At 47.4% G+C, this 26,616-nt stretch overlaps 1 protein-coding gene across 1 annotated transcript in view; it reads right to left on the bottom strand.

The window, feature by feature from the left end:
- The window catches only part of LOC119180994 (uncharacterized), a 160,105-nt gene extending 135,150 nt beyond the window's left edge, over positions 1–24,955 (bottom strand). The window contains exons 1-5 of the mRNA XM_075883682.1: positions 24,864–24,955; positions 23,559–23,707; positions 22,221–22,332; positions 19,146–19,285; positions 711–867 (exon numbers count right to left, since the gene is read on the bottom strand). Coding sequence (XP_075739797.1) covers positions 711–867; positions 19,146–19,285; positions 22,221–22,332; positions 23,559–23,646 — 497 coding nt within the window. The 5' untranslated portion in view covers positions 23,647–23,707; positions 24,864–24,955. The remainder of the gene's footprint in view (positions 1–710; positions 868–19,145; positions 19,286–22,220; positions 22,333–23,558; positions 23,708–24,863) is intronic.
- Between the last annotated feature and the right edge of the window lie 1,661 nt (positions 24,956–26,616).

Genomic DNA, 26,616 nt, shown 5'->3' with positions numbered 1-26,616 from the left:
ATAAATTTTGTTATCGGACAATTGCTTGGCAGTTTCAGCAATGAAAATGAGCGGAATGAGTTGAGCAATGTTTTTTTTTACAAATGACTGTTACCGTCACGGCACATTGCTCCGTGGCCATTGAGATCCGCTTTTACAGCGCTGCTAGGTTTCATTGCGGCGAACATGCGGACAGAAGTGCAGCACAACTCGTCGAGAATGCTTAATTCAATTGAGCTCCCTGGAGGAGCAGGATGTTTTCTAGTAAGCATACACCAACTACGACAGGCGTAGCCAGAGTTTTCTTTTCGGAACGGCGGTTGGGTTCAAACCCCTCTGAGGAATCTATGTTGTGTGCCTATAAGTGCAAGGTTAAAAAGTTAAGCAGGGTTGGAAGTTGACCCTGCCTCTTTGGCTACCGATAGTGCTCACTACGGATCAGTCTTTCATTTTAAAGGCGTCTAAGTGAATGTAGAGCAACTAAACAATAGGAGATGGGGCACTTGATGTCTGCTTAAGGCTCTTTAGACGGAGCATTAAGGAAGCATAAGTAATTGTTTTTGTGTTCTAGTACCACCGCATTCCCCAGTGCCGTCGCGGACCGGGCACGAAGAAAGTGTCCACGAAGGGCGTGTTCACGTGAAATGTGTGAGAAAACGAATGAGCAGGGCAAGAAAACCTTCTTTAAGTGGAAATTATTAGTGTCCTGTATTGAAGAATACAGTGCTTACCCGCAAATTTCCCCGGACAGTCCGCCACTGCGCTCTCGTATTTCATCCACCTCGTCGTGGAAACTTTTGGCACACATGAACTGGACGGTCCATACCTCCTGCATTGAGCATTCGGCTGACTTCGACAAAAGTGTCTCCGGTACGAGTGTCGAGGACACTGAAACAAAATAACGGCCAATTATGAAGGCGAGAACAATCACAAGGCGAAACAGGCCCCGCAGTACTACTCGTCAAGGCAAAAAGCATACGCCTAGAACATCATTTAGACTAAATTTCTTCTCCAATAGGAACAGTGAAACTGGCTACCTCATACGCAAGGTATCTTCGCAGTGATTCAAGCAAAAACAAGAAGTCCAGCTTTGCCATTCGCGCAACGAGACATACCCCTTTGAAATATAGGGAAAGATTGTCAAGTTATTGAAAGTAAGCCTCGAGAACTCCTACTACAAATGGCACTGTCAGCAGTTCATTACAATCTTACAAGGAAACGTACATTTACGATATTTACATGCGACGACAATGGCTGGCACATTGGTGGGCTGGGACCAGTCTCGATTCATTTCGTAGTCCTTTCTTCCAGACAGAGACCCTCTACCGCTTTTTGCCCGAATTCCACTATTGCCTTGTGGCCCTACCCTGCGGCGTAAAAGCGCTGACCCGGATTTTTTCACGGAAGCCGAGTGTTGGGCGACACATACGGCTTCAGTCTTACGACGTGCACAACAGCAGATGATGGTGGCATTGAATTTGCTGCATCGACGAGTCGCTGTATGTCGTAGGTGAGGTCAGTCACCTTGCGCAGGACTTTTAATGGTCCGTCATAGCACAATAACAGCTTTTCAGAGAGGCCGATGTGACAACTTGTGGTCCGCAAGAGTAGTAGTGAACTGGGTGTATACGAAACTGCACGGTGGTGGCGATCAGACCGATCTTTTTGAGAGGTTTGAGAAAGTATGAGCCGTTCTCGGGCAATCTGTCGCGCTGCGTCGGCTCGTTCGATGGCATCGCAGACGTATGTGACAGGGGCGCTTGAACAAGCGGGAAGGAGTGTATCAAGAGGCAGAGAGGGTTCACGACTATAAAGAAGAAAGAAGGGCAATAGTCTGCGGTGTAATGTCTGGAGGAGATGTAAGCGAAGGTGACGTTGTGGCCCAATCGTAGTGGTCTGGAGAAACATACGTCGACAACATGCCGGTAATAATGCGATTCAGGTGCTCTGTATGTCCATTAGTTTGTGGATGGTATGCTGTTGACAATTTGTGGTTCGTAGAACAAGAACGTACAATATCCTGGACGACGCGAGATAAGTATCGGCCTTGGTCAGTGACGAGATGTCGAGAAGTACCGTGATGGCAAGTGGTGTCATGCAGTAGAAAGTCGGCGACATCGATGGCGCAGCTGGTTGGGAGAGCGCGGGTGAAAGCGTAACGCGTTGCGTAGTCGGTAGCTACGGAAACCCATTTGTTCCCGGATGCAGAAGTGGGAAATGGCCCGAGAAGGTCGAGCCCTACGCGGTAGAATGGTTCAGCAGGGATCTCAATAGGGTTAAGAAGGCCAGCTGGAAGCGATGTTGGTAGTTTTCGACGTTGACAAAGGTCGCAGCTGGCGACATACTTTTGCATAGAGCGATATAGACGTGGCAAGAAAAAACAGCGCCGAACGCTATCATAAGTGCGGGTGACTCCCAGGTGACCAACGGTAGGTCCATGGTGAATAAGTTGGAGAACATCTACACGCAAATGGGAAGCTTGGCATGACGAGAAGGGGGTTAGGTCCATCGGGGAGCATGATGTGGCGGTAGAGAACCATTCGTGAAAGAAATACGAATTCAGAGACGTGGGTGGAGTAGCGAAACTCGGGCTTTCTATGAAGGGAAGTAAATCCGAGTCGCGGGGTTGCTCAGAAGCGATATCAAGAAAGTCTGATAATGATAAGATGCAAGCCTCAGTAGCTCTCTCTGGGGCGTCTGGCGGATCCACTGGATACCGTGACAGGCACTCGGCGTCCTGATGGAGGTGACCAGATTCATACGCGACCGAGAAGGTGTATTCTTGGAGGCGGAGAGACCAACGACCAAGACGTCCCGTGGGATCCTTGAGCGACGAAAGCCAGCAGAGCGCATGATTATCAGTTACAGCAGTAAAACTGCCACCGATCAGGTACGGGTGAAATTTAGCGACAGCGTCACCAAGAACAAGACATTCTCTTTCGGTGATGCAATAGTTCTTCTCTGCAGGGGACAAAAGGCGGCTAGCGTAGGCGATGACGCAGTCATGTTCATGCTGACGCTGAGCTAAAACAGCACCAATTCGGTCCCCACTCGCGTCAGTGCGAACTTCTGTCATTGCGGTCTCATCTAAGTGGGCTACTATTGGCCTTTTCGTGAGGGATGCAATGAGTTCCGAAATTGTAGCACTTTGAGGCGAACTTTAAGGAAAGAAGACGTCTTTTTTCAGAAGCTCTGTGAAAAGCCACGTGATAACCTGCGAAATTCCGGATGAAGCGGCGGAAATAGGAGCACAAACTAAGGAAGCTCCAGGCATCCTTGGCCAAAAGGGGTGCCGGGAAATTGAGTCAGTGCATGAATTTTGTCCGAATTGGGCTTTACCCCAGATGCGTAAACGATGTGACCAAGTACAGTTAGTTTGCGACAGCCGAAACGGCATTTGGAGGAGTTCAGCTGGAGACCAGCGTTGCGGAATACTTGGAGGATACTGGACAGTCGCTGAATATGGCTCGTAAATGTCGGTGAAGAAACAATGATATAACATAAGTAGCACAAGCAAGTAGACCACTTGAAGCCACGCAGAAGGGAATTCATCATGCGCTCAAAGGTGGCCGGCACATTGCAAAGGCCAAAACGGCATTAATTTAAATTGGTATAACCCATCGGGGGCTACGAATTCTGTTTTCTTTCCGCCCCATGGCTCAACAGCGATCTGCTAATAGTGAGATCGAAGGTCAATGGACGAGAAAAAGTTGACGCTATGAAGGCAGTCAAGGCGTCAGGTAAGGGGGTAGACGCCCTTCTTAGTGACCTTGTTGAGATGTCTATAGTCGACGCAAAACCGCCATATGTAGTTGTCCTTCTTCACAATCCCGACCGGGGATGACCACGGACTAGATGAGTGTTGTATGACGTCTTTAGGGAGCATTTTATCGACCTCTTTCTGATTGACAGAGCGTTAGGCCACGGAGACACGGTACGGGCGAAGATGAATTGGATTGGCATCGCTGGTGTTGATATGATGTGTGTGGGGTCTCCATGTGTCGAGCGACCGCCATGCCACGCTCTTGGAGTGAACGGACACAGCACACGTGGTCGGTACAAACCCAACATAAACATATATTTATTTAGCTAATTTATAACGACAATATTGCCCCGTTCCATTTCTCAAGTTTTGTTATCGCCCCAAAACACTACACAATTCTCAGCACAAAACGCGCGTGCAGTTTTCGAGAAGCTTCCGGACTTTAGTAGATCATTTTGATAAGATCACGCCCATTCTGCGAACTGTACAGATTATTCTGGAACTTATGCCACCGCCAGCGATAACGCTAAAACATTCCATGGCAAGAGTGTAAATGCCGACGCACTTCGCCGCTTGTCAGTAGTTCATCGACGGCCGATGCTCCGTTCGCCGCTATCAGTCCAAGACTGCTACTGTAATCGGACTTTCTGTTTACCGGGCACAGGTTCACCCAAATAAACAGTTAAATTCCAACGCAAAGTCTCCTGTCTTCCGGACTTCGTAGTCCTACAGCGTTGCTCGAGAGATGTCATCCTTGGTATGGTCTTCTTATGCCTCCATGGTGCTGTCATCAACCTAAGAACAAAGTCCACAACGCTATCCACGGAAGAAGCACTACCGCCGCGCACGCTGTCAGGAAACCATGCCTTGAATGTGCTGGAAAAACAAGTCACCATTCCACCTCGCTCCAGCGTCATTATTTCAGTCAGCGCTCCTAAATCATCGACCTGGAAGGCGTCGTTGAAGGCAGTCAGCATCTGTTGGTCACCCGAAATATTTGCGTCGCAAGAGGAATCGCAGCGCTGCGGGGAGGCAAAGCAACGGTTATGCTCACAAATTTCAGCAATGAGTACAAACATGTGAACAAAGGAACAACGGTCGCATACATCGAAGAAATTGTGGACCCCACCAGTGCTTTCGCCCTCGCCGATTCTGCGGAACCTGCGCAGAGGAACCAAGCCCCTCTCACAGCTTTCAACGTCCATCCCAGACTTCCGAACTATAAGCAAGAACAGCTCAAGGCCCTGCTCCTGCAAAACGAAGATTGCTTTTCATCGTCATCAAAAATTCGACAGAGCCCAATCACGAAATATCGCATCATAGCTGAAGAAAATGCCAGACCACTCCGTCAGAGTCCGTACAGGTTTTCGACGCGAGAACGTGAGGCCATGAAGAGACAAGTTGATGAAATGCTGCGGGATGACATCATCCAGCCGTCCAAGTGTCCATGGGCGTCCCCCGTGGTGTTAGTGAAGAAAAAGGATGGGACCCTACGTTTCTGCGTCGATTATCGCCGCCTGAACAAAATCACAAGAAAGGACTTGTATTCTCTCCCACGAATAGACGACGCACTTGATCGGCTCCATAACGCCAAGTACTTTTCGTCAATGGACCTCAAGACTGGCTATTGGCAAATCGAAGTCGACGAAAGAGACCGAGAGAAGACGGCGTTTATAACACCGGACGGCCTCGTCGAGTTTAAGGTGATGCCCTTCGGCCTTTGCTCAGCGCCTGCAACTTTTCAACGCGTTATGGATACAGTACTGGCAGGATAAAAGTGGCAGACTTGCCTTGTGTACTTGGACGACGTCGTCGTGTTTTCCTCGAGATTCGACGAGCATCTTCGGCGCCTTGAAGCTATACTTCAAGCCATCAAGACGTCCGAACTCACACTGAAGCCAGAAAAGTGCAGATTTGCGCACGAGGAGCTTTTGTTGCTGAGGCACTTGATTACCAATTCTGGAGTCCGTCCCGATCCACGGAAAACAGCCGCCATCGCCGACTTCCTGCCGCCCACTGACAAGAAGGCGGTGCACCGATTTCTGGGCCTGTGCGCCTATTATAGGCGGTTCGTGAAAAACTTCGCCCGCATCGCCGATCCACTCACTAACCTTACCGAGGCCGACGTGGAGTTCAAGTGGGAAACGCCGCAGGAACACGCTTTCCAGGAGCTTAAACATCGCCTCCAGACGCCTCCGTTACTTGCTCATTTCGACGGATTCACCGAGACAGAAATACACACTGACGCAAGCAGCGTAGGTCTTGGCACCGTTCTTGTGCAGAGGGCTGACGGACTTGAAAGGGTTATTAGTTACGCCAGCCGACCGTTATCCAAAGCAGAAGCCAATTATTCCACAACCGAAAAGGAGTGCCTCGCCATCATCTGGGCTACGTCGAAATTTCACCCCTACCTCTACGGCAGGCCCTTCAAAGTTGTGAGCGGCCACCACGCCTTGTGTTGGCTAGCCACCTTCAATGACCCTTCAGCTCGCCTCGTACGATGGAGCCTGAGACTTCAGGAATATGACATTACCGTCGTTTACAAGTCCGGCAAAAAACACTCTGACGCCGACTGTCTCTCTCGTGCGCCTGTCGACCAACCACCACCCGACGACCCAGATGACAACTAATTCTTGGGAACGATAACTACCGACGACATCGCTGAACGACAGCGGGCCGGCCCGGAACTTAAGGCCTTAATAGAATAACTCGAAGGCAGGACCGCCGAAGTCCCAAAGGTATTCAAGCGCGAACTTGCGTCGTTCTTCCTGCGAAACGGTCTTCTCCAAAAGAAAAACTTTTCACCGCTTTGAGCCAAGTACCTCCTTGTGATGCCTTCAGCTCTGCGACCAGAACTCCTGCAGGCCCTGCACGACGATCCAACAGAAGGGCATCTCGGTGTTTCTCGCATGCTCGCGAGGATACAAGAAAGGTACTATTGGCCACGTCTTTCCACCGACGTCACTCGTTATGTGAGGACATGCCGGGACTGTCAACGACTCAAGACACCACGGACAAGGCCGGTGAGGCTTCTGCAGCCAATTGAACCACCTCACCGACCTTTCCAGCAGATTGGTATGGACCTACTGGGGCCGTTCCCGACGTCGGTTTTCGAAAACAGATGGATCGTGGTAGCTACCGACTACCTCACCCGCTGCGCCGAGACAAAAGCCCTGTCAAAAGGCAGTGCATCCGAGGTAGCTAAGTTCTTCGTCCAAAATATCGTCCTACGTCACGGTGCCCCGGAGGTCCTTATCACCGACAGAGGAATGGCATTTACTGCTGACCTAACTCAAGCGATCTTGGCACACAGCCAGACAAACCACCGCCGGACGACAGCGTATCATCCACAGACCGACGGCCTCACCGAGCGGCTAAACAAGACGATCGCCGACATGCTGTCAATGTACGTCGATGTCGAACACAAGACGTGGGACGCCATTCTTTCGTACGTGACCTTCGCATACAACACGGTGGTGCAGGAGACGACGTAGATATCTCCATACAAATTGGTCTACGGAAGGAGCCCGGCAACGACGCTCGATGCCATGTTACCCAACGTCACCGACGAAGAAAACCTCGATGTGAGTGAGTACCTTCAACGCACCGAAGAAGCCCGACAACTCGCGCGTCTCCGCATCAAGAATCAACAGACGAACGACAGCCGCCGTTACAATCTACGACGATGCTTCGGGGAATACCAGCCAGGTGAACGTGTTTGGGTGTGGACGCCAATACGCCGACGTGGACTAAGTGAAAAGCTTCTGCGACGGTACTTCGGACCGTACAGGGTGATTCGACGTCTCGGCCCACTTCATTACGAGGTTGTCCCCGACGCCATCACGAACTCTCAACGACGCCGATCGCGACCTGAAGTCGTCCATGTCGCGCGCCTCAAGCCGTTTCATGCGCGTTAACAAACTGAAACAGTTTTTTGTAATATTATTGTATCGTAATTTATTCATTGTACTTTCTTGCATTATTGTTGTACCTTCATCTTTAGTTAAAGCATCGGGACGATGCCTTTTTTCAGAAGGGGGCAATGCTACGTTCCATTTCTCAAGTTTTCTTATCGCCCCAAAACACTACACAATTCTCAGCACAAAACGCTCGTGCAGTTTTCGAGAAGCTTCTGGACTTTAGTAGATCAGTTCGATAAGATCACGCCCACTCAGCGAACTGTACAGATTATTCTGGAACCTCTGCCACCGCCAGTGATAACGCTAGAACATTCGATGGCAACAGCATAAATGCCAACGCACTTCGCCGCTTGTCAGTAGTTGATCGATGGCCGACGCTCCGTTCGCCGCTATCAGTCGAAGACTGCTACTGTAATCGGACTTTCCGTTTACCGGGCCCAGGTTCGCCCAAATAAATAGTTAAATTCCAACGCAAAGTCTCCTGTCTTCGGCCACGTCAGGACCCCGTGACAATATCATCCGCCGAATGATACATAAATCGTAATTAACGCACTAGGACATCGTTACACAATAACACGACAAACGCAACAACACACCGAAGGCGGCGTCGCCTACGCTTGACTTACCACGTGGACCCCCGGAGCGCAGGCCGCGGTACCATGCGCCGAGGACCCACGCTTTGGACAACCGTTCGTGGCAGCCGCCACGCGCAGAAGAGACTCGCTCAACTCTCGCCCGCCACCAAGGCCTGCCTTCCACCAGGGGTCACCGCCGGCGCTACAACTTTACCAACAGTGGTATGGATGGATAGATGGATATGGCTGTACCCTTTAGATCGGGCGGTGGCTAGCGCCACCTAGCCGTAATACTTAATGGACCAAAAACTGGAGTTATTTTTTTTCTTTAAAACGTGAGTTTAAGGATTCGTACTTTGCAGTGAAGAGTTTAATTTTCACTCGTGCCTTGACTTTAGCCACCAATCGGATAACCTCCTTCTAGTTAAGTCTACCCGCTTAAAGTCTATTTTGCCCTCCCGGTCCCTAAACCTGAGTGCTTTGAAAAACGCTGCGCCATCATCCTGAACTATAGGGTGAAGCCCTTTACAGAACATTATCAAGTGTTCGGCAGTTTCTTCTTCCTCTCCACACGCACTGCAAACTGTGTCTACCCCGTCGTATTTGGCCCGATATGTCTTGGTTAGAAGTACTCCCGTCCTGGCCTCAAACAGTAGAGAACTACCCCGACTATTATCATAGATCCTTTCCTTGGCAATTTCTTGCTTAAAAGTTCGATAGATCTCTAGTGCGGACTTCTTAATCATGCCCATTCTCCACATGTCAGTCTCCGTTTCCTTCACTTTCTTCTTAACCGATATTTCTTTTTGGTTTGGCCACCTGCTGTTTTCTAAGTATTTACCAGTCAATTTCCTGGTTCGCTTCCTCCATTTTGTATTGAAATTCTTCATGTACAAGTAGCTAAATACCTTCCTAGCCCAACGCTCCTCCCCCATTTCTCTCAATCGCTTCTCAAATTTTATCTTGCTGCTAGCTTCCCTGCCCTCAAAAGATGTCCATCCCATATCACCTTGTACTCCCTGATTTGGAGTGTTCCCGTGAGCTCCTAAAGCAAGCCTACCTATTCCACGTTGCTTAATTTCTAATCTTGCTTGAACTTCTGATCTCATGAACAAGACCGCATTACCGAACGTCAGCCCAGGAACCATGACCCCTTTCCATATTCCTCACACAATATCATACCTATTGTAATTCCTCAGTGCCTCAATTTTCATCACTGCTGCATTCCTGTTACCTTGAGTCGTCACGTATATTTCGTGTTCCCTCAGGTACTCGGTCCCATTGCTTATCCATACGCCCAGATATTTGTATTTATCTGTTATCTCTAGCGTGACCTCCTGTATTCTAAGCTCACTACCTTCGTTGTCATTGAAACTCATGACTGCTGATTTTTCCTTACTGAATCTAAAATCTAACCTATCTCCTTATTACCGCAGATGTCCATCACTCAACGCGAACACAACGCCATCTATCGTGCGGCGGTTGTCACCCCTGAAATAAGGCGTCTGTGCGAGACATGAGCGCCACGCGGCGCAGACAACTTTACGAAGGGTGTTAGCACCCCCACATTTCCCCGGCCCTAAATCAAACCGTATCCCGAGAACAAAAAGATAAGCTGCACAAGCTTTAACAAAAAAATTACATCACATGTCCATAATGTCCCTGCACCACGACACCGCCGCCGGTCGACACAGCTGCACTGTTTGGCTCGACTTCACCTCAGTACGGGGCGCGAAACATCAACGTTGGCGTCGGCGCGACGAACCGTCGCTAGCGCCGACACATCTTCCAGTCGACCAACACTCATGAGGGTGCCAGACTGCAGGCAGTTGCACAGGTCCCATGCATCTCCATCACCCGACCTCACGACTGCATTCCTGGCCAGCGACGCTGACGATAAGCAGAAGACAGCCGGCCGTGGATGACATCCCTCCCGTTGAATACATCAACAACAACAAAAAAAAAAAACTCGAAAGAAACGATGGTGCAGGGCCTAAGAAAGGTAGCTTCGGGCTTTTCATCCACGTGGTACGATGGTCAGTACGGCTAGCTAATACATCGGCGGCGGCGGAGACGCCCATCAAAATAAAAACAAAAGTCACTTTTCCTAACTTGTGCATCGCAAGATAAAAAAAAAAGTGAGGGAAGCAGAGCACAACACCTCAACGCCCCGATCCACCTAGTTGTGCCACGTGTGACAGGCGCCTGCGCAGAGATTTAGGCCTAATAAGTCGCTCGACAACAACCGGCATCCACCCAGCACCCAGCCTAGGCGCAGAAGAGGCAGCCGCGAGGAGACATTCACTCTGTGGGGTGGTCCTATTGCTCGCCGCACACAGCAGCTTACCGAGCGATCGGCGTCCACTGCCCCGGGTGGTGTCACAACGCCCCGGCGTTGAGCCGCAATACAAGTCAGCAACGACGCCCGGCTCCCTGAGCCCAAAGAGATAGAAGAAGCTATTTACAGAAAATCGGACCACCCACGAGACTTCCGTACTCCCTCGCTTCGGGCCTGGCCTACAAACCACGTGCACTAAACCTTGCTCACCCCAGTATGCAGACCGCATGGCTCTCGTCCTAATTCAACAATGCTTTTGAAAACTAACACCAACAAAAAACAACAACACAAGAGACTCGCTCAACTATCGCCCGCCACCAAGGCCTGCCTTGCCCCAGGGGTCACCGCCGGTGCTACCACTCTACCAACAGTGGTACATGTAACATAACAGTGGTACATGAAACATATTCATGTAACACATGGCGTTACATGAACAGTAGTTCATGTAACGCCATGTATCGTCTAGTGGTTGTGACCCCTGAAATAAGGCTTTTGTGCGAGACATATGCGCCACGCGGCGCAGACAACTTTACAAGGGGTATTAGCATCTCCACATGTGTCACTACCACTGATCTCCACTAGGGTTGCTGGATGGCGCTTCGAGCTCTCCGGCGCGCGGCCGCCGGAAGTTCGAGCGCTTGTCCAGGAAGTCGGACAAATGGCCGCCGTTCCAGCATAGCGCGTGCTACGTATGGGCTGGTTTCGCGCGCATTCCGCTAAATATGCCTGCTTGTTGCGCCGTCAACTGCACCAGCAGACCAGAGAAGTCGTCTGGGAAGACGTTCCACTTGTAAGTATTACAATATTCTGCGCGACGTGCGTGATACGCAGCGAAACGCAAACGTCATATCAGTGTCGTTGTTAAGCTGTGGCTCTTGTTACGCAGGTTCCCACGCTCTAAGCCGGATTTATACCGGCGTTGGGTGGTAACCTTAAGAAGGGACAAATGGACTCCATCCCCAGGTAGCAGACTCTGCAGTGACCACTTTACTGACAACTGTTTTGACAGAACGGGCGCACGAACTCGGCTACAGCCTGACGCCGTGCCCACCTTGTTTTCTTTCCCGAAGCACCTGGAAATGGTATAGTACGACATCTCGGCATTTTGGTAAAGCGGCCCGAAAAAAAAAAGCATACTGTTCGGCCATCGCAGTTCGCTCATTTAGCGTTCGTCTAACTAGTTGATGCTACGTTTATTAGACACTGAAATCGCCTGAATGGGCGCTACCTTCTTTCGTAGTTCATCTGCTGAGTCACTTTAAAAATGACGCCCTACAAATTAGCTCGGAGCACAATAAAATCTACATGTAGCTGTGAGAAGCTGTGGTTGAGAAATTGTTTGGCACACTTACTCTGAAAACCATGTACTGTAAGCAATGAAACGGAATTGTAAAAACATGTCCATTACGTTACAAAGCGCGAGGTCTTGAATTTTAAGTGTCAAATTTTTTCTTTCAATTTCTGAAATGCTCCTATCTGCGTTATATATCTCAGTGGTGCTATGATAGCTGTCTAAGATGCTAGTGGTATAATTCAGAAACTGCTATACTGCTATAATATGCTTGACGCCAGCATATTTTTTTACATACAGCATTTTGAACTCGCAGTAATAAATTAGCATAACTGTGAATGAAACACGGCTGTTTCAGAGGACTGCTGAGAGAAAGCCGCCTAAGCAGAGAACTGCCATTGTGGATGTGACCCCAGTGGAACAGCCAAACGACAACACTCCAACCACGGTGCAAGAGAACTCAGCCCATGCAAGTTGCCTTTTTTTGTACTACGCTGCTCGAGTGGAGCTACTTGGTCCGTCCTCGGTTGAATGTAACTAGTCCGATGTTAGTCAGGCCACTTTCTTGTAATCTCGTGGTAACCAACACGATAACTTTGTATACATTACGCACACTAGGATAGCATCCAATTTGAATCAAGTTAGTAGTCCTGGTATGTTCTGTAGTCATAGCAGAACATTGGTTTTATTCATGGCTGCAGCACCAGTTTTTCTAATCCAGGGAAAATATTGAAATTCCTGTCTGATGTGGCATTTCTCGAGTGCACCGGTAAATGAAGGGGACAAAGTTAATTTCTAAACTCCCCTGTGCACCTGGTTGCTTATTTTCTGCGTTAAACCACGTAAGCTACGAACAGATGCCTGCTTTACAAAGACTGTCATATGATGAGTGGTTTTTGTGAAAGGTGTCTTTTTCAACAGCTTTAACTTTCACTGTTTTGTTTTCAGGTCGCCGAGCACAGCTATGCAGTCCTTGACACGCCAAAAACACTGAAGAGGAAACTGGATGCTTGCACAGATTCAGCGGCGACAGTGAAAAGAAAGCTGAAGCTCAGCCTTGAACGAGAACGTCGGTTAAGAAGGAAGGTCAGCTCATTTAATGAAATAATTGATGACCTCAAGCACAAGCAGCTCATTTCAGAAGATGCCTCGGCAATGCTTGAAAGGTGCTTCATGGGGATCCCCTTGGAAGTTACGAAACGGTTGCTCAAGCAAACATCCAGTGAAGGCGACAAGTCGTCTGTTAAGTTAAGCCGAGACAAATATTCTCCTGCACTGCGTGCATTTGCACTCACGCTACAGTTTTACTCGACAAAGGCATATAACTATGTCAGAGAAACATTTCAATGTTCCTTGCCACATCCATCGACTATAACTAAATGGTATAGCTCCATTAACGGAGAACCTGGATTCACAAGCGAAGCAATCAACGCCATCCGAGCAAAAGCCAATGAGGCTAAGAAGAACAACAAACAGCTTCTCTGCAACCTTGTTGTTGATGAAATGGCCATTAGAAAGCACCTTGAATGGGACGGCGAAAAATTTCGAGGCTACGTGGATATTGGCAATGAAGTGGACGATGACAGTAACGCAGTTGCGTCTGAAGCCCTTGTTTTCATGCTCGTATCTCGGGACTCCCACTGGAAGGTACCGTGTGGCTATTTTTGATCAATGGTCTTTCAGGAAAAGAGCGTGCGAACATTGTGAAGCTCTGTCTGACAAAGTTGCATGAGACAGGAGTGCACGAGACATCATTGACATGTGATGGTCTCCATTGTAACTTTACAATGTTCAAAGACCTGGGGGCTTCCGTTGAAGATGCATCAGTGATGTCAACATCATTCCCTCACCCTGTAACACAAGAAAAGGTGTACTGCCTTTTAGACGCATGTCACATGGTCAAGTTAGTTAGAAATGCTCTTTCTGCTCTTGGGTGCCTCAGGGACGCATCAGGCGCATCGGTGAGCTGGGACTACATTGTCCAGCTACAAGAACTTCAAGAAAAAGAAGGCCTGCATGCAGCAACAAAACTACGTGCTGCACAAATTCAGTGGCAGAAACAGAAGATGAAAGTCAACCTTGCTGTCCAGACTTTAAGCACTAGTGTGGCTGACGCCATAGATTTTTGTCGTGAAGACTTGCAACTCCCACAGTTCAAAAATTCAGAAGGAACTGTGAAATTTATTCGAATGTTCGATTAACTGATTTCCTCAATTCACGCAACCCAGTGGCCAATGGTTTCAAAGCGCCGCTCCGACCTAGCAACAAGGGAACCTGGATGAACTTCTTCGAAGAAGCCAAGGAGTACATTAGGGGGCTGACTGACGGATCAGGTGTTCCCATTTTCAGGACGCCCAGAAGAACTCCATTTCTAAGATTTCTGGTGACCATTTAAAGTGTCATCGGTCTGGCATCCGCGCTCCTCCTCTCGGACAATGCTCCACTCCGTTACTTTCTTACTTACAAGCTTTCACAAGACCATATTGAACTGTTCTTTGCCGCTGTGCGTTCTAAAGGGGGCTGGAATAACAATCCCACAGTCTCACAATTTGTGGCGGCATACAAGCGACCTGTCACACACAACCAGGTGAAGGGTGGGCGAGGGAACTGTGAGTCTCTTGACAATACGCGCATACTGTACGTGAGCAGTCAGTTTTGCTCCAACGATGAGCTCGACATGGCCACAGCAAAGCGAAGCGGCACACAAGACCTCATGCAAGGCATAGACCTACCCGACGAGAGCGAGCTGGATGTCATAGTTGAGGATCTCCCTGCACTGTCTCCGTACCTTGGAAACGTCGTTGGTTACATCGCAGGGTTCGTTTGCCGAATGGTCAAACGTAAAATACCTTGCGCAATATGCTACTCGGCCACCATTGCCGAGACATGTGGTTCGGCACTCCTGAACAGAAAAAACCGTGGAGGTCTTTCCAAGCCGTCGTCATCGACAACGTACATCTGTCAGCTGACTGAAAAAGCTGTTCGACTGCAGGAGAAGGTTCACGATGGAGGCCTTCCCAAAAAGAATGCAGCTGACACTGTGACAGCCAAGGTTATGGCAGAACTTTCGGGAGTGCTGAGCACGAACAAGCTCTATCCGGAACTGCATGGCCATATGTTCGAATCAGCAGTTGACTCCAACCACTTTGTGCGTCTTGTTAAATGTGTCATCGGCTGCTACGTGAAGATCAGGATGCACCATGCCGCGAAGCAAGCTACTGCAAAGATAACAGGACCAAACATCCGCAAGCGACTTGCAAAGTTGATTATTTTCAGTCACCAGTGAAGTGATGTGACGTGGCATTTCTTAAGTGCTTCAAGCGACTTGCAGAGTTGATTATTTTCAGTCACCAGTGAAGTGACGTGACGTGGCAGTTCTTAAGTGCTTCGAGTACAATAAACACGTGAAATCCATCTTTGCACATGTATGCCTGTTTTGTTTTCAATGGCGAGGCAGCAAGCATACTTAAATATTAACCTGCATGCACTGTTGCCAACCATCTCCAGGCACTGCATTGTCAGTAACAAGGACACGTGCACAAACGTTCTGAGTAAATGAGTTTTTCGTACAATTGCAGGCCTCTCAATTCGAATGAAGCAGTTCCACGCGTCCTCCTTTATCATTCTTTAAGGGTTACACTAAAATGTCCAATTGAAGCCGTAACCACTAGGCAAATCTAAATCTGGATAGACCAGTTTGCATTAGGCACTGCGTGTGCGCAATGGGTGGGCGTCCCTGAAAACTAGCAATAAATGTGTTCATAAGCTAGAAATTTTCCTTCAAGAGAAAGGGCGATACTTTTTGTCAGGCAATGATGAGAAAGCGCGTTTTAAAAGAATTTACTTTGACCTGCTGGTTACACATATATGCTTGAATTCATATTGTAAAGGGTTCCGATGTACTAACCTTCAAAGGTAAAACAGGAGCAAGCTGCGCACAGCCAATTCAGGATTTTTTTTTTGGCCGGCACGTAGCAAACATCAAATCGGTTATTCTGTTTCAGGCAGCTTCCTCCGCGTTGTTATCAAACTCGCTTAGCTAGTTGATTTTCCGATAATCCAAGGCCTTTCACGGCTGTTTATTTATTGTTTTCGACTAATACAAGCCCCTTCATGACTGTTAATTTATTGTAAGACGTGCATCCTAACACGAATCATAAAGTCCACTCGCCAGCATAAATCCCGTTCGAGCTGCATCGTCTCCTCTCGAACCGATACCTAAGTGACATTTTTGTTCTCCTTCGCAATTATAAACTGCTTCATATTAACGTCGCATGTTTCGGTATAGCATAAGTTGTGATCTGAACGCGATGTGTATCACCAAAATGCAATTAAGTGAGAACAAAATGCAAAATGCGTCAATGGGAACGCTGATCAGTGGTTGAGAAGCGTAGCAGACGCTCAACTTCCGGGACGAGCCATTGAACTTCCGGTGGCCGTGCGCGCGCCAGGCCGCGACAGCGGCGAAGCGCCATCCAGCAACCCTAGTGGAGATCAGTGGTCACTACTGATACCTGAAGGGGGGGGGGTGTCAAGATCGAATATGTTCGCATAAGATTTCAAGAGACAGTGGAAGTCTTGTGCTTCAGAGGGAGAAAGTTGTGGCGCTATCATTTCGGCAATGTGAATGCTTGAAAGGTTGGGCGCAATGAGCAAGTTGATGTGTGGAGTAAGTTGTTCAGCTGACAGCTCAGAGACATCGTTCTGTTGCAACGATGACACGACCCCTAGTTAATGCCGCCAGGCAGCATGTACACGACAAAACCAAAGTTTGAAAGAGACTAATAGGCCTGGTTGTGGCGTACTCGGTGTGCGGGACAGCAATGGAATGCTTTAACACAACGTCGGTAATTGGTAAAACGACATATTCATCATCGCGCACAGGCGGGTCACACTCGTATGAGCTGCACGGAAGTCGCGGCTTGCGTCGGGAGATGCAGGAACTCAGTGGCACATACGCGGTTTTGAGCGTCATGGGCAACGCCGACGTTAAAAGGCAGTTCCAGCTGAAGAAGGCCCATCGAGCAGTCGATAAGGGCGGAGTGCGCCGAGGGAAAGTAAAGGCCAAGGATCACGTCATGTGGGCAGCGCTCAAGCACGGTGAACAATACGACGGTCGGACGGCCAGCAATACACCCACAAGAGGTGCACATGCCGAGAAATGTAGATGTGCTCTGAACGGCAACTATTATTGCACACTTGAGAGGAGGTGGGATCACTTAGCACAGTTTGATACAGAGAGCAGCGCTCATGACTGATAATTGTGTGCCAGTGTCTGTGAGGGTTGTAACAGTAACGCCATCCACCAAAATATCCAAACTATTGCGGCGGGTACGAATCGTCAACAGAGGATTTGCAGACCGGGTCATTAAGGCAGCGTCACCCCCGGGAGCTGCATGGTATAGTTTCCCGAAGTTGAGGACCCAGGTCGTGCAGGAGACCTGGATCGAGGAATCATCGTCGAGAGATGTCGGCGGCTTTTAAGTGATGGTGATTGGCTGAACCTTCGGCCCTGAACGTTAGTAGCAGCAGGCTGGAGATTGTATGCAGTAGAAAACTAGCGTGAGTTGCCTTCAAAGCGACGCCATGTCCCAGTGTTCCAGGAGGAATCGGACGTCCAACGATTGCAACAGTAGCGCGCAATGTGTCCAGCGCGAGAGCAACGGAAGCAGGTCGGTTGATCATCCGATGTCCTCTATTCAGAAGGGTTCCGGCGGCGGGAAGGGTAGCGTGAAGGGTACACCGGGATCTGGTTGACCGAAGCCGAACTCTCGGCAGTGCGGGCGGTGCAAAGAGGTGCAATGCTGAGATTTGCAATTTCTTGGAGAGTGCCAGCTTGGATGAGAGAAACGGTGGATCCGTGAGCTTGAGGGCCATATGAAGCGATGGCTTCAGGAGACATTGCTTCGAGTTCAAGGCTGACCAATCGGGTGACATTTTCGGATGATGTAGCTTGCGTGAACTTGACGGAGTCTTCGCAGGTTGATCTGGCTGCAGTATTAGGCAGACGCGCAGACTGGCAGCTAATGCGAAGGCTATTGGTATACTCGAAGCGCTGATTTTCATCCACAACCACGTTGATGGTAGTGCAATCTTTAACGATCAACCGATTAAAGTTGTTTTCGGCTATTCCCTTTAATATGTGGGTAATTTTGTCGATTTCGCTCATGTTCTTGTGAGCCTTTCGACAAAGGCCCAGTTCGTCCTGTATATAAGACCCATTATTTCGTCGGTGTCTGCACGCGGCTTTCCAGGTCTTGCCTAGCGGCCTGCTGTCACCCAAAAGGCCTGATGAACAACTTGATCATATTCAGTTTGCAAATGTATCAGATGGTCAAATCCGATTCATTCGTTTCATACCAGATGACTTCCGTATCCCTCAATTAAAACACAACGTTGGTCAGCACCAACGAGGAGTCCCACCCATAGTATTCACTGACGTGCTCGTACAATGCGAGCCAATCTTACACAGAGGAGGCAGCAGCTGCTGCGGCTGCTGTTTCTATTGCGGGTTGGCCTGTCGAGCCATTGCACAAAATGGAGGTGGCGACCGCTCCTACGTTAGGTGTTGGTTAGTCGGGAGAACCAGGTAGGCGTGCCCAGCACCTCCACCAACAATCTTATAAGGAAACGTATAATTACAGACATTAACGATATTTACATGCGACGACAATGGTTGGCACACTGGTGGGCTGGGACCAGTCTCCATCTTTTTCGTAGTCGTTTCTTCCAGACAGGGACCATCTATATGATGTGTACCCGTTTAATTTTTGATCATGTTCAATCATACTGAAGAAAATCGTGCAATATGAACGTGATAAGGAGTTATTGAGGGGTTATATTTCGTAAAAAAATCATACCACCCAGAGGGCACTTCAAACTTTTCGCACCCAAGTGAAACTGCATCTCGCTAAATAATTTGTATAATATTTCTGGTTTGATAAATTACTATGAAACAATTTTTCCCTATTCCCAAGACGCTACTTCTTTAAGACTCATGATAGTTAATTTTTATTTCAATTTGATTTTTTTTCGCTTCGGCGAAAAGTCTCAATATAATGCATGTTTAGCGTTTTTTATAGAAAGCACAAAAGTTTCACCAGTAACGTGTTCACGTTTTTTTGTTTTATATATTGTTATAATCGATGCTATATTCTAGCACGAGCTCCTCCGCGAATCAGTGAGCGCCATAACGTCAAGGCTACCACAACGAAGGCGTTCGTACGTCATTCTCTGCCGCTGAATCAACATGTTTAGTAAACGCTGTATTGAGGCTTACCGTTAACATGTTCAACGCAGACAGGGTGCTCCTGCAAGAACTTGTACATTTGCTGCTGTCGCTGAATGAGCAACGAAGTGTTTCCACATCCAACAACTTGCGACAGTTCTGCCAGGCATGCCTCGTAATTCCGGACTGCCCTGTAAAGACGGCACTAACGACTTAACGGGCTGCTAATCTGAAACCTGTTCAAGGCGCTGTCCTGTTCCTTGTGATAGTCACTTATGAGTTTCTCGAATGAATGGCTCCTATTATTATAGCACTAATAATAATGCCTTCTAAAGCTTCAATGCGCCGCGTAAAGCCAGTAAGGATAATAAGTCTGGAATACGTGTCACGAGGAAACAGCATACAGCCTAAGCGGGTTAAATAGCGTCACCCACAAACCGAGAGCTGCGATAATGTCTTGCACTTTCTCACAACAATCATGGCCTAAAACAAGTCAGCAACATGACGCTCTAATGCAGCATGTGCGGGTGCACACCATGCGAGCCTGCAAACTCACAGGAAGATATATACGCGCGTGTACGGCCGTCTGATGCCCGCGGCATTCGCTATTGCCATCAAACATGCGTTAGTAAGACATCCTAAACTCTAAGCAAAGAAGAAAATACCTACCTTTCATGTGCCAAGGTGCACTATGAAAATGTTTATCCTCGTTGGCAAACTGATCCATTCTACCCCTTTCGTAATGATGAATAGCTTCAAATGTCGCGCGACTTGCTTCCCTTCTTTTACTGTATATTGCATTGAAACAATGAAACAGCCTGTTGTTGCACGGCGCAAGTATTGTCTGTTTGTTCCTCTTGCCCCATTTGTGATGTTTTTGAAGGAATAGCCTACTGTAATAATGTTAGCATTCGTTTTAGCCACCCCTCCCCCCATCTGCAACCAAGTTGCACCATTGGCCTTTGCCTCATTTTTCAAATTGTTCAAATCTTCGTATACCCAGTAGCAAACTTCGAAAAGGAGTATTCGATAAGGTTTTAATTGAGATTCAAGGCTTGATTATCCGCATACCCGTAGCATATAGTTACACTTGACTGCATCCAAGCGGAGCTTGCTGCTAGCGTTTCTTCTTATAACGTTTCTAGGTCTTCGTATCTCAGGACCACCTAAAGAATCGCCGTGCGAAAAAAACTCACGTACGACCCTACACGACATGCACCCTGGGCCTTGCGTAAGAAATCCCACTTACTTGGGGAAAGTTGGGTGCACGTTAAAGAACCCCAGGTGGTCGAAATTTCCGGAGCCCTCCACTACGACGTCTCCCATAATCATATGGTGGTTTTGGGACTTTAAACCTCATATATCAATCACTTGGGGAAAGATTCATGTCAGACAGACCGGTCGTCGTGTCAACAATCTGGCACGGTAACACGAGCGATTTGTTAAAAATATTATGACGTTTCATCTGCCTCTGCATTTGCAAGACATGTGCGTGTGAACCAGTACTGCCTGGAATTCGAATTCTGGGCAGAAGTGGACATGTGCTGGCGAGGGGACTAATAAAGTTTTATCACATTATAAAGAAAGAATGCTATTGTATTAGTAACACTTCTATTGTGCTGCACAGTAAGAAAAAACTGTTCTTAAAAACTTGGTTGTCATACCAAATATATTTGCTTTGCCGATTCTGATTAGCGTTGTAAAATGTGATGTGCATTGCGCCAGCGTGCGCTACCTGGTGGTGTATATATTCAGGGAGACTACTGAATAAAGCTTAGTTGCGAGTTCGGTTAGTTCTTAGTGTTATTTCCCGTTATAACATCAATTTGGTACTACCAAGCTTTACACTTTGGTGAGTCTGAGCCCGACTGAGTCCTAAGCGTAAAATATATTTCATGAGTGAGTCTGAGTGAGCTCCATGAGTTTCGCTGACTTATGCTTGGCGTGAACAAAATTATAATGGGTGGGTAAAACGGTTTCACGAATATGATGCGCTGGTCAAGACCCCAATAATGTCACATTTCCGTCGCGTTCGTCAGCACACACTATTCAAAAAAAAAAAAAAAGGTGGAACCTCGGGGCGGGTACGGGGTGCTCGTATGCGGGTGTGCGTCACATGTCATTGAAACTTACCCCCGTATTCACAAACGCTCCTCGACTCGACTTTCACCCTTCGCTTGACAGAGCTGAGCACAGCACCGCAGCTTGGCTCAAAATGACGCTGCGCTACTCGAGAATCGCAGCAGATTATCGCTGATATGCAGTGACTTGCCGTGTCTAGAGACGGCACTCCCATGGGCTTTCTCAAGTGAAGGTGAAGCGTTGAGTGAAGGGACGTTCTAAAATACGGGGGTCAGTATCCACCCAGGAGCGGTGAGAACACACATGAGTAATTTTAACGCCTGAGCGTTACGAAAATGACGACATCAGCAGCGTCGACAAAACGAATGCAAAGAATAAATTTCATGGTCCCAGCTGGAATCGATCTCACGCCTTCTGCGTGGCAATGAAGCATTTTAGCGCAGAGCTACGCCAAGTCTGAGAACTACTTTTTAAATAGATTCCAATGTTCGTAAAACGTCAATTGTGGTTGCCGCGTTAGGCCTATCTGATTTTATAAACATTGCATGTGTACTCCTATGAAACAACCACCACGTCGGGTTAATGTCCATTGCGGCTAAGCGCTATCCGCAAAAGTTCATTTATGTAGCATTACCCCGGGTTACCATCTTTGCAAGCACCAGCGCTTCATATCAGCTTATCTCTTCTGGTGTTGCTGATTCTCACGTTCCCAATGACACCGTTGCGCAATTGCAAACAACTGGTTATATAAAGATCGGCGAGTGTTCAACGTATGTCGGTGCGGGCAACATTTCTACATATATTTAACGTCATTTCGTAACGCGTCACTTAATTTAAAAAAAAGGCTCATCACACTCAGCTTTCCTGCACATGTTTCTTATAACGTAAATTCTCAAGGTGTGTGGGATCTGCCGAATTTGCGCTCTTTTACATGCCCAAACAACGTTATCATAGTGAGATATGCCGCTAAGTAGGGCCCTGAAAATATCTGCCACACGGTAGACTTGCCGTTACCCAGAAATCACGATTAATAATTGCACTTACGAACAGTCCGAGACCACGCTAAGGTCACTGCCATGCACGCTGGTAGAATGGACCTTGGCGTCGCACTGCCTTAGGCTGGCTGTCAACTTCGTCTCGTCGCAGGTGTTTTCCGCTGCCTCGAGCGAAGGTAGAGAGGAGGTAAATTATCAAGAAGGGCACTCCCGTGCGCTTGCAAGTCAGCGCGTATTCGGGACAGTTTCACTGTAAAGAATCTTGATGTATATCGTAGGGGTAACGAAGGCAAGGACAGACAGCACACAGGGGAAAAACTACGTACAAAGCGAATTTTCTATACACTTGCACTAATTCTCAAAGCATGTTGCATCTTCACTAGTCAATGTGATAAAATAAAAATATCTTCTAAGGGGTGCTCTAGTCAAACGTAACTTCTATGCCTAGATCGCAAGCAAATATATATTTGTGATATCCAAGTTTTATGATAACACTTCTTTTTGCTTTAAGACTTCTTCGCCGCCCAACAACGAAGATTAAAAAAATGGTCTAACTACAGCTGAAGCTCGTTACAAACATCACTGATTAGCGAATATTTGGTTTTAGCGAACATAAAGCGAAGTTTAGTTGACGACGCTTCCCTTTTTAGTGGCATTCATATGCGGAAACCGAAAACGCGACAGCCTTTGCGATAACGGCTGTAGCGAAGTTTGGTATGCGTGAGGATTCAAACAGAGTAATAAGGAGAACGATCACGGCGCAACATAATAAAACGCCATTTTCTGTTTTGAAAATCATTTGAACTTTCAAACATTCGTCTCAGAACAAAAAAAATGTAGCATATATCACTGTTTGTGCCATGGTGTCAGTAGAACAAAAAACTTTAAAAGCTCGTGTGATGACGAATATTAGCAACAGTTGACCAGCCTGGAAAACAAGGTTTTGTTTGAAAAGGCAAGCGAGAACAAAAAACGGTTTTCTCGTTCATAGTAGGTTGGAAACCTATAATAGTGCGTTTTTTTTATTTGGAATTGTTGCGCGAGCCAGAGAGTTGCTTTGTTAAGAACAATTTTTCATATCTGCTTCTACCACAAATAGTCAAGAGTCGGACATAACTTCACCTGGTTACGGACAGTGTCATAAAAGAGAAAAAAAGAAATAGGCCCATGAAAATGTTTCGACTTATGAAAAGTCGAAACTTCATCTTAAAGTTGTGTGCCTTTTTTCTAGACTGGCGTTTTGCTTGTATTTCGCTACACTATAAGATATAGGACATATTACTGATAATTTTTGCATCATATGCTACTTCTTTTCGACAAGAAAAGGCTGTGCTGCTGAGAAGCCCATAAAGCCACCTTCGCTGTGCAGGAGAGTTTTCTCGCTTACGCCTCTGTCCTTGGGCTTCGATACTCGTGGCGCGACACCATGAAGCCAGCGCTAGCCAGGCGGCCAGGATTCCAGCGACCAAAACCATTGCCTGGTGCAGTTCTGAAGCCGCGCTTGCGCGTCCGCCGAGTGCCGGCAGCCACCGGGGCCTGCCAGAGAAAGGAGCTACAATTAAAGTTTCCCGTGGATTGTCCTAATAACGGGAAAACTTAGCTGACCCAATTGTTTGAATGATTGATTTGTTGACTGATTTATTGATTGACACTCATATGCTCTATTTCGGGTTCCAGGTTCAACGTTCCAGGTGGAAGGTATGCAAACCTTCGGAGAGGAAAATGTGCAAGTGCACTTGTCTGATGCCAAGATTTTCTCGTTGTAAACACGGCCTCCGCGACTCGCTCTGGCTGCGCGCTGACCAAAGTAATCGCGGAGGCCAGGATATGAAAACTAATGTATACATGCTAAGCGATCGGGAACGACCAATTCACAACCGTATGAATTATGGCGTTTGTTCGGAAGGAAGGAAACATTTATTACTCAATCCGAAAACGAGAATCGAAATCACATGAGTGGCGATTTCATTAAAATATTTTACAGTGCGGACGCATCTGCAGCAAACAAACACTTCCTAGCATCCACAACAGTATGGTATGAGCACGTGGGAAATCGCTAGCGCTACCAAAATGTACCTAATATGCGTATTAGCGAGATTGAGCTCTAGTTAGCAGTTAAGGTGCGTACTTTTGGACGCTTTTATCCAGCACGAACACTAAGTAATGGTTGTTGTGAAGCCTACCTGACATTCGGCGTCAAAACTAATAACTAGCAAGGTCACAGTCGTTTGTCGCGTCTGCATGGTGACTTATATCGTTACATGGCTATGAGGATATCTACCTCCCCACACAGTGCGATTCTTTCAAGCAGCTCCTCGTCAAGTTCTCAGTTTATGTTCACATACTTCTTTTTGAATAAATGGAAAAGCAGATGTATGAAACGATAAAAATTCAATATTATTTAGTTCGGTATTTTATAGCATCAAAGAAGCTGGGACTATACAGCTTCCTGCAAAGCCAATTCTCCGCAATGGTCCTGCAAGACATGTTTCTGAAGTAAACGAATCTCGTGTTCGCGTACGCAAGTGCTCTTTGCGAGATTTTGGCTTAGGAAGAAATTCCTCGAATCAGTGTGTGCAGGCGTTCTCTTCCTTTTAGCGCTAGGCACCGTCTAAATAGCGACGCGCACAAACCAATATTATCAGTTTTAGGGAACAGCGAAGAAACCTAGCGTGTAAGGTATAGCCCATACCTGGTATCGGCTGCAGATCAGGCTTGGTCAGACGGTTGTCGCCTGTGTCATTCACATGGTGCGCCACCCCATGACCGACGACCTCCTCTTCTTCGTCCTCTATCTAGCGCTTTTCAAGTTGGCAAATGGATGATCATGATCATGCTCCTTGGATGATTGGCAGCTACCCACAAGGGGGATCAGCCAAACATATAAATAAGCTTGCTCTTGGACCCGAGTGTCTTGAATCACCACACTGTCATCTGGTTCCCCGCCCATCTCGGCCAGTTGCTGGGTGCCCTATCCAACCTCAACGAGATCGCCCATGATGCGGCGCGCGCATTTACCGACCACACTGCCACAGGGCAACCTCATCTTGCTGAGTTAGATACCAATCGGGATGCACCAATTACGTACAGTGAAGTTACAAAGCACTTTTACCTGGAATGCCGCATTTTGCCACCCCCACAACCGAAACTTAACCGACCACAGGCATTAACCCTACGCCTATTACAGACACACACGTACCCAAACCTTGCCCCGCTTCACGTTTATTATCCCCATGAATACCCCAGCGACACATGCCCATCATGTGGACACACCGCGACACTCGCACCACATGCTCTGGGAGTGTAGAGTAACTCCTCCCGACTGTACCTCTAGCAAGTGGGAGAGGTCCCTCAGGAGCTCACTTCTCGCCGACCAGCAATCCAGCAGGCCCACGAAGCGGCGTCTCCCTACGTGGGAGACGCCCGCTACGCGCTAAGCGCGTCCTGCAGGACTGAAATAAAGTTTTTTTTCATTCCATTCCATTCTTCTACGCCTTCTCTTGTGGCTGATACCCAAAAATTTAGTGGCCAAGAATTGAGTAGCCAAAAATTGGTTGGTCTTGCAAAATCTTATGAAGCTTTACAGTACTGAAGGTTGTAGAATAAAAGCATTACAAATTTGAAAAGTCATGACGACGATATGTATGTTTCCATAGCGCAAAGATAATGCTTGGCCAAACTGTGCCATGGAAAGAATGAGAGATTGGCAACAATCCGTGATTTAACGATGGTATGTGAAGTGTGTCGACTACGATAATGATACATGACTGTATAGAGGCCTAAAATTTCTCAATTTAAGGGGCCCTCCAACGCTATTGAAGCGCCTGTTTTTTTTTATTTATAGTTTGCGTAGACCAATAGCTGGAGGTATTTTAAGCATTAGTTTAAGCACGGATATCGTATGATTTACTATTTTAATCACGCAATAAAGTTACAACATAGATGGATCGATGGATTGATATGGTTGTATCCTTTAGATCAGGCGGCGGCTAACGCCACCTAGCCGTAATACTTTATTTATTTCCAAATACTTTTGGCCGTTATGGCCGTAAGAGGGTGGGTACAGTAAACATAAAAGAAAAACAAGTACAATGATTGTATAGAAGACAATTTTTAAATACACAAAGAAAAAATATTTAAACGCTGTTTATAAAAACGTACATACATATATTGTGATGGTGGTATAGTATGCAATATGAAGTAACTACGCGATGTATTTTCGAACAACATGGCAATATATGTACAATACTATAGCAACACTCAATGTTCACGACATATTTTATGCACTGTTCAAAGCTTTCTATGTTCTTCGAATTCAGTACTGGTACCGGCAACTGATTCCACTCCTTTATCGTTCGTGGAAAAAAGAAATACGCATACACATCAAGATTGCATTTAAAAACCGAATACACAAATTTATTGCATTATCTGACATTGCTGGAAGG

This window comes from Rhipicephalus microplus, unplaced genomic scaffold (genome assembly GCF_043290135.1).
Source record: "Rhipicephalus microplus isolate Deutch F79 unplaced genomic scaffold, USDA_Rmic scaffold_20, whole genome shotgun sequence".
Classification (NCBI taxonomy): domain Eukaryota; kingdom Metazoa; phylum Arthropoda; class Arachnida; order Ixodida; family Ixodidae; genus Rhipicephalus; species Rhipicephalus microplus.
The sequence above is the reverse complement of the archived record's forward strand: the minus strand, read 5'-3'. Positions and strand labels throughout refer to the sequence as shown.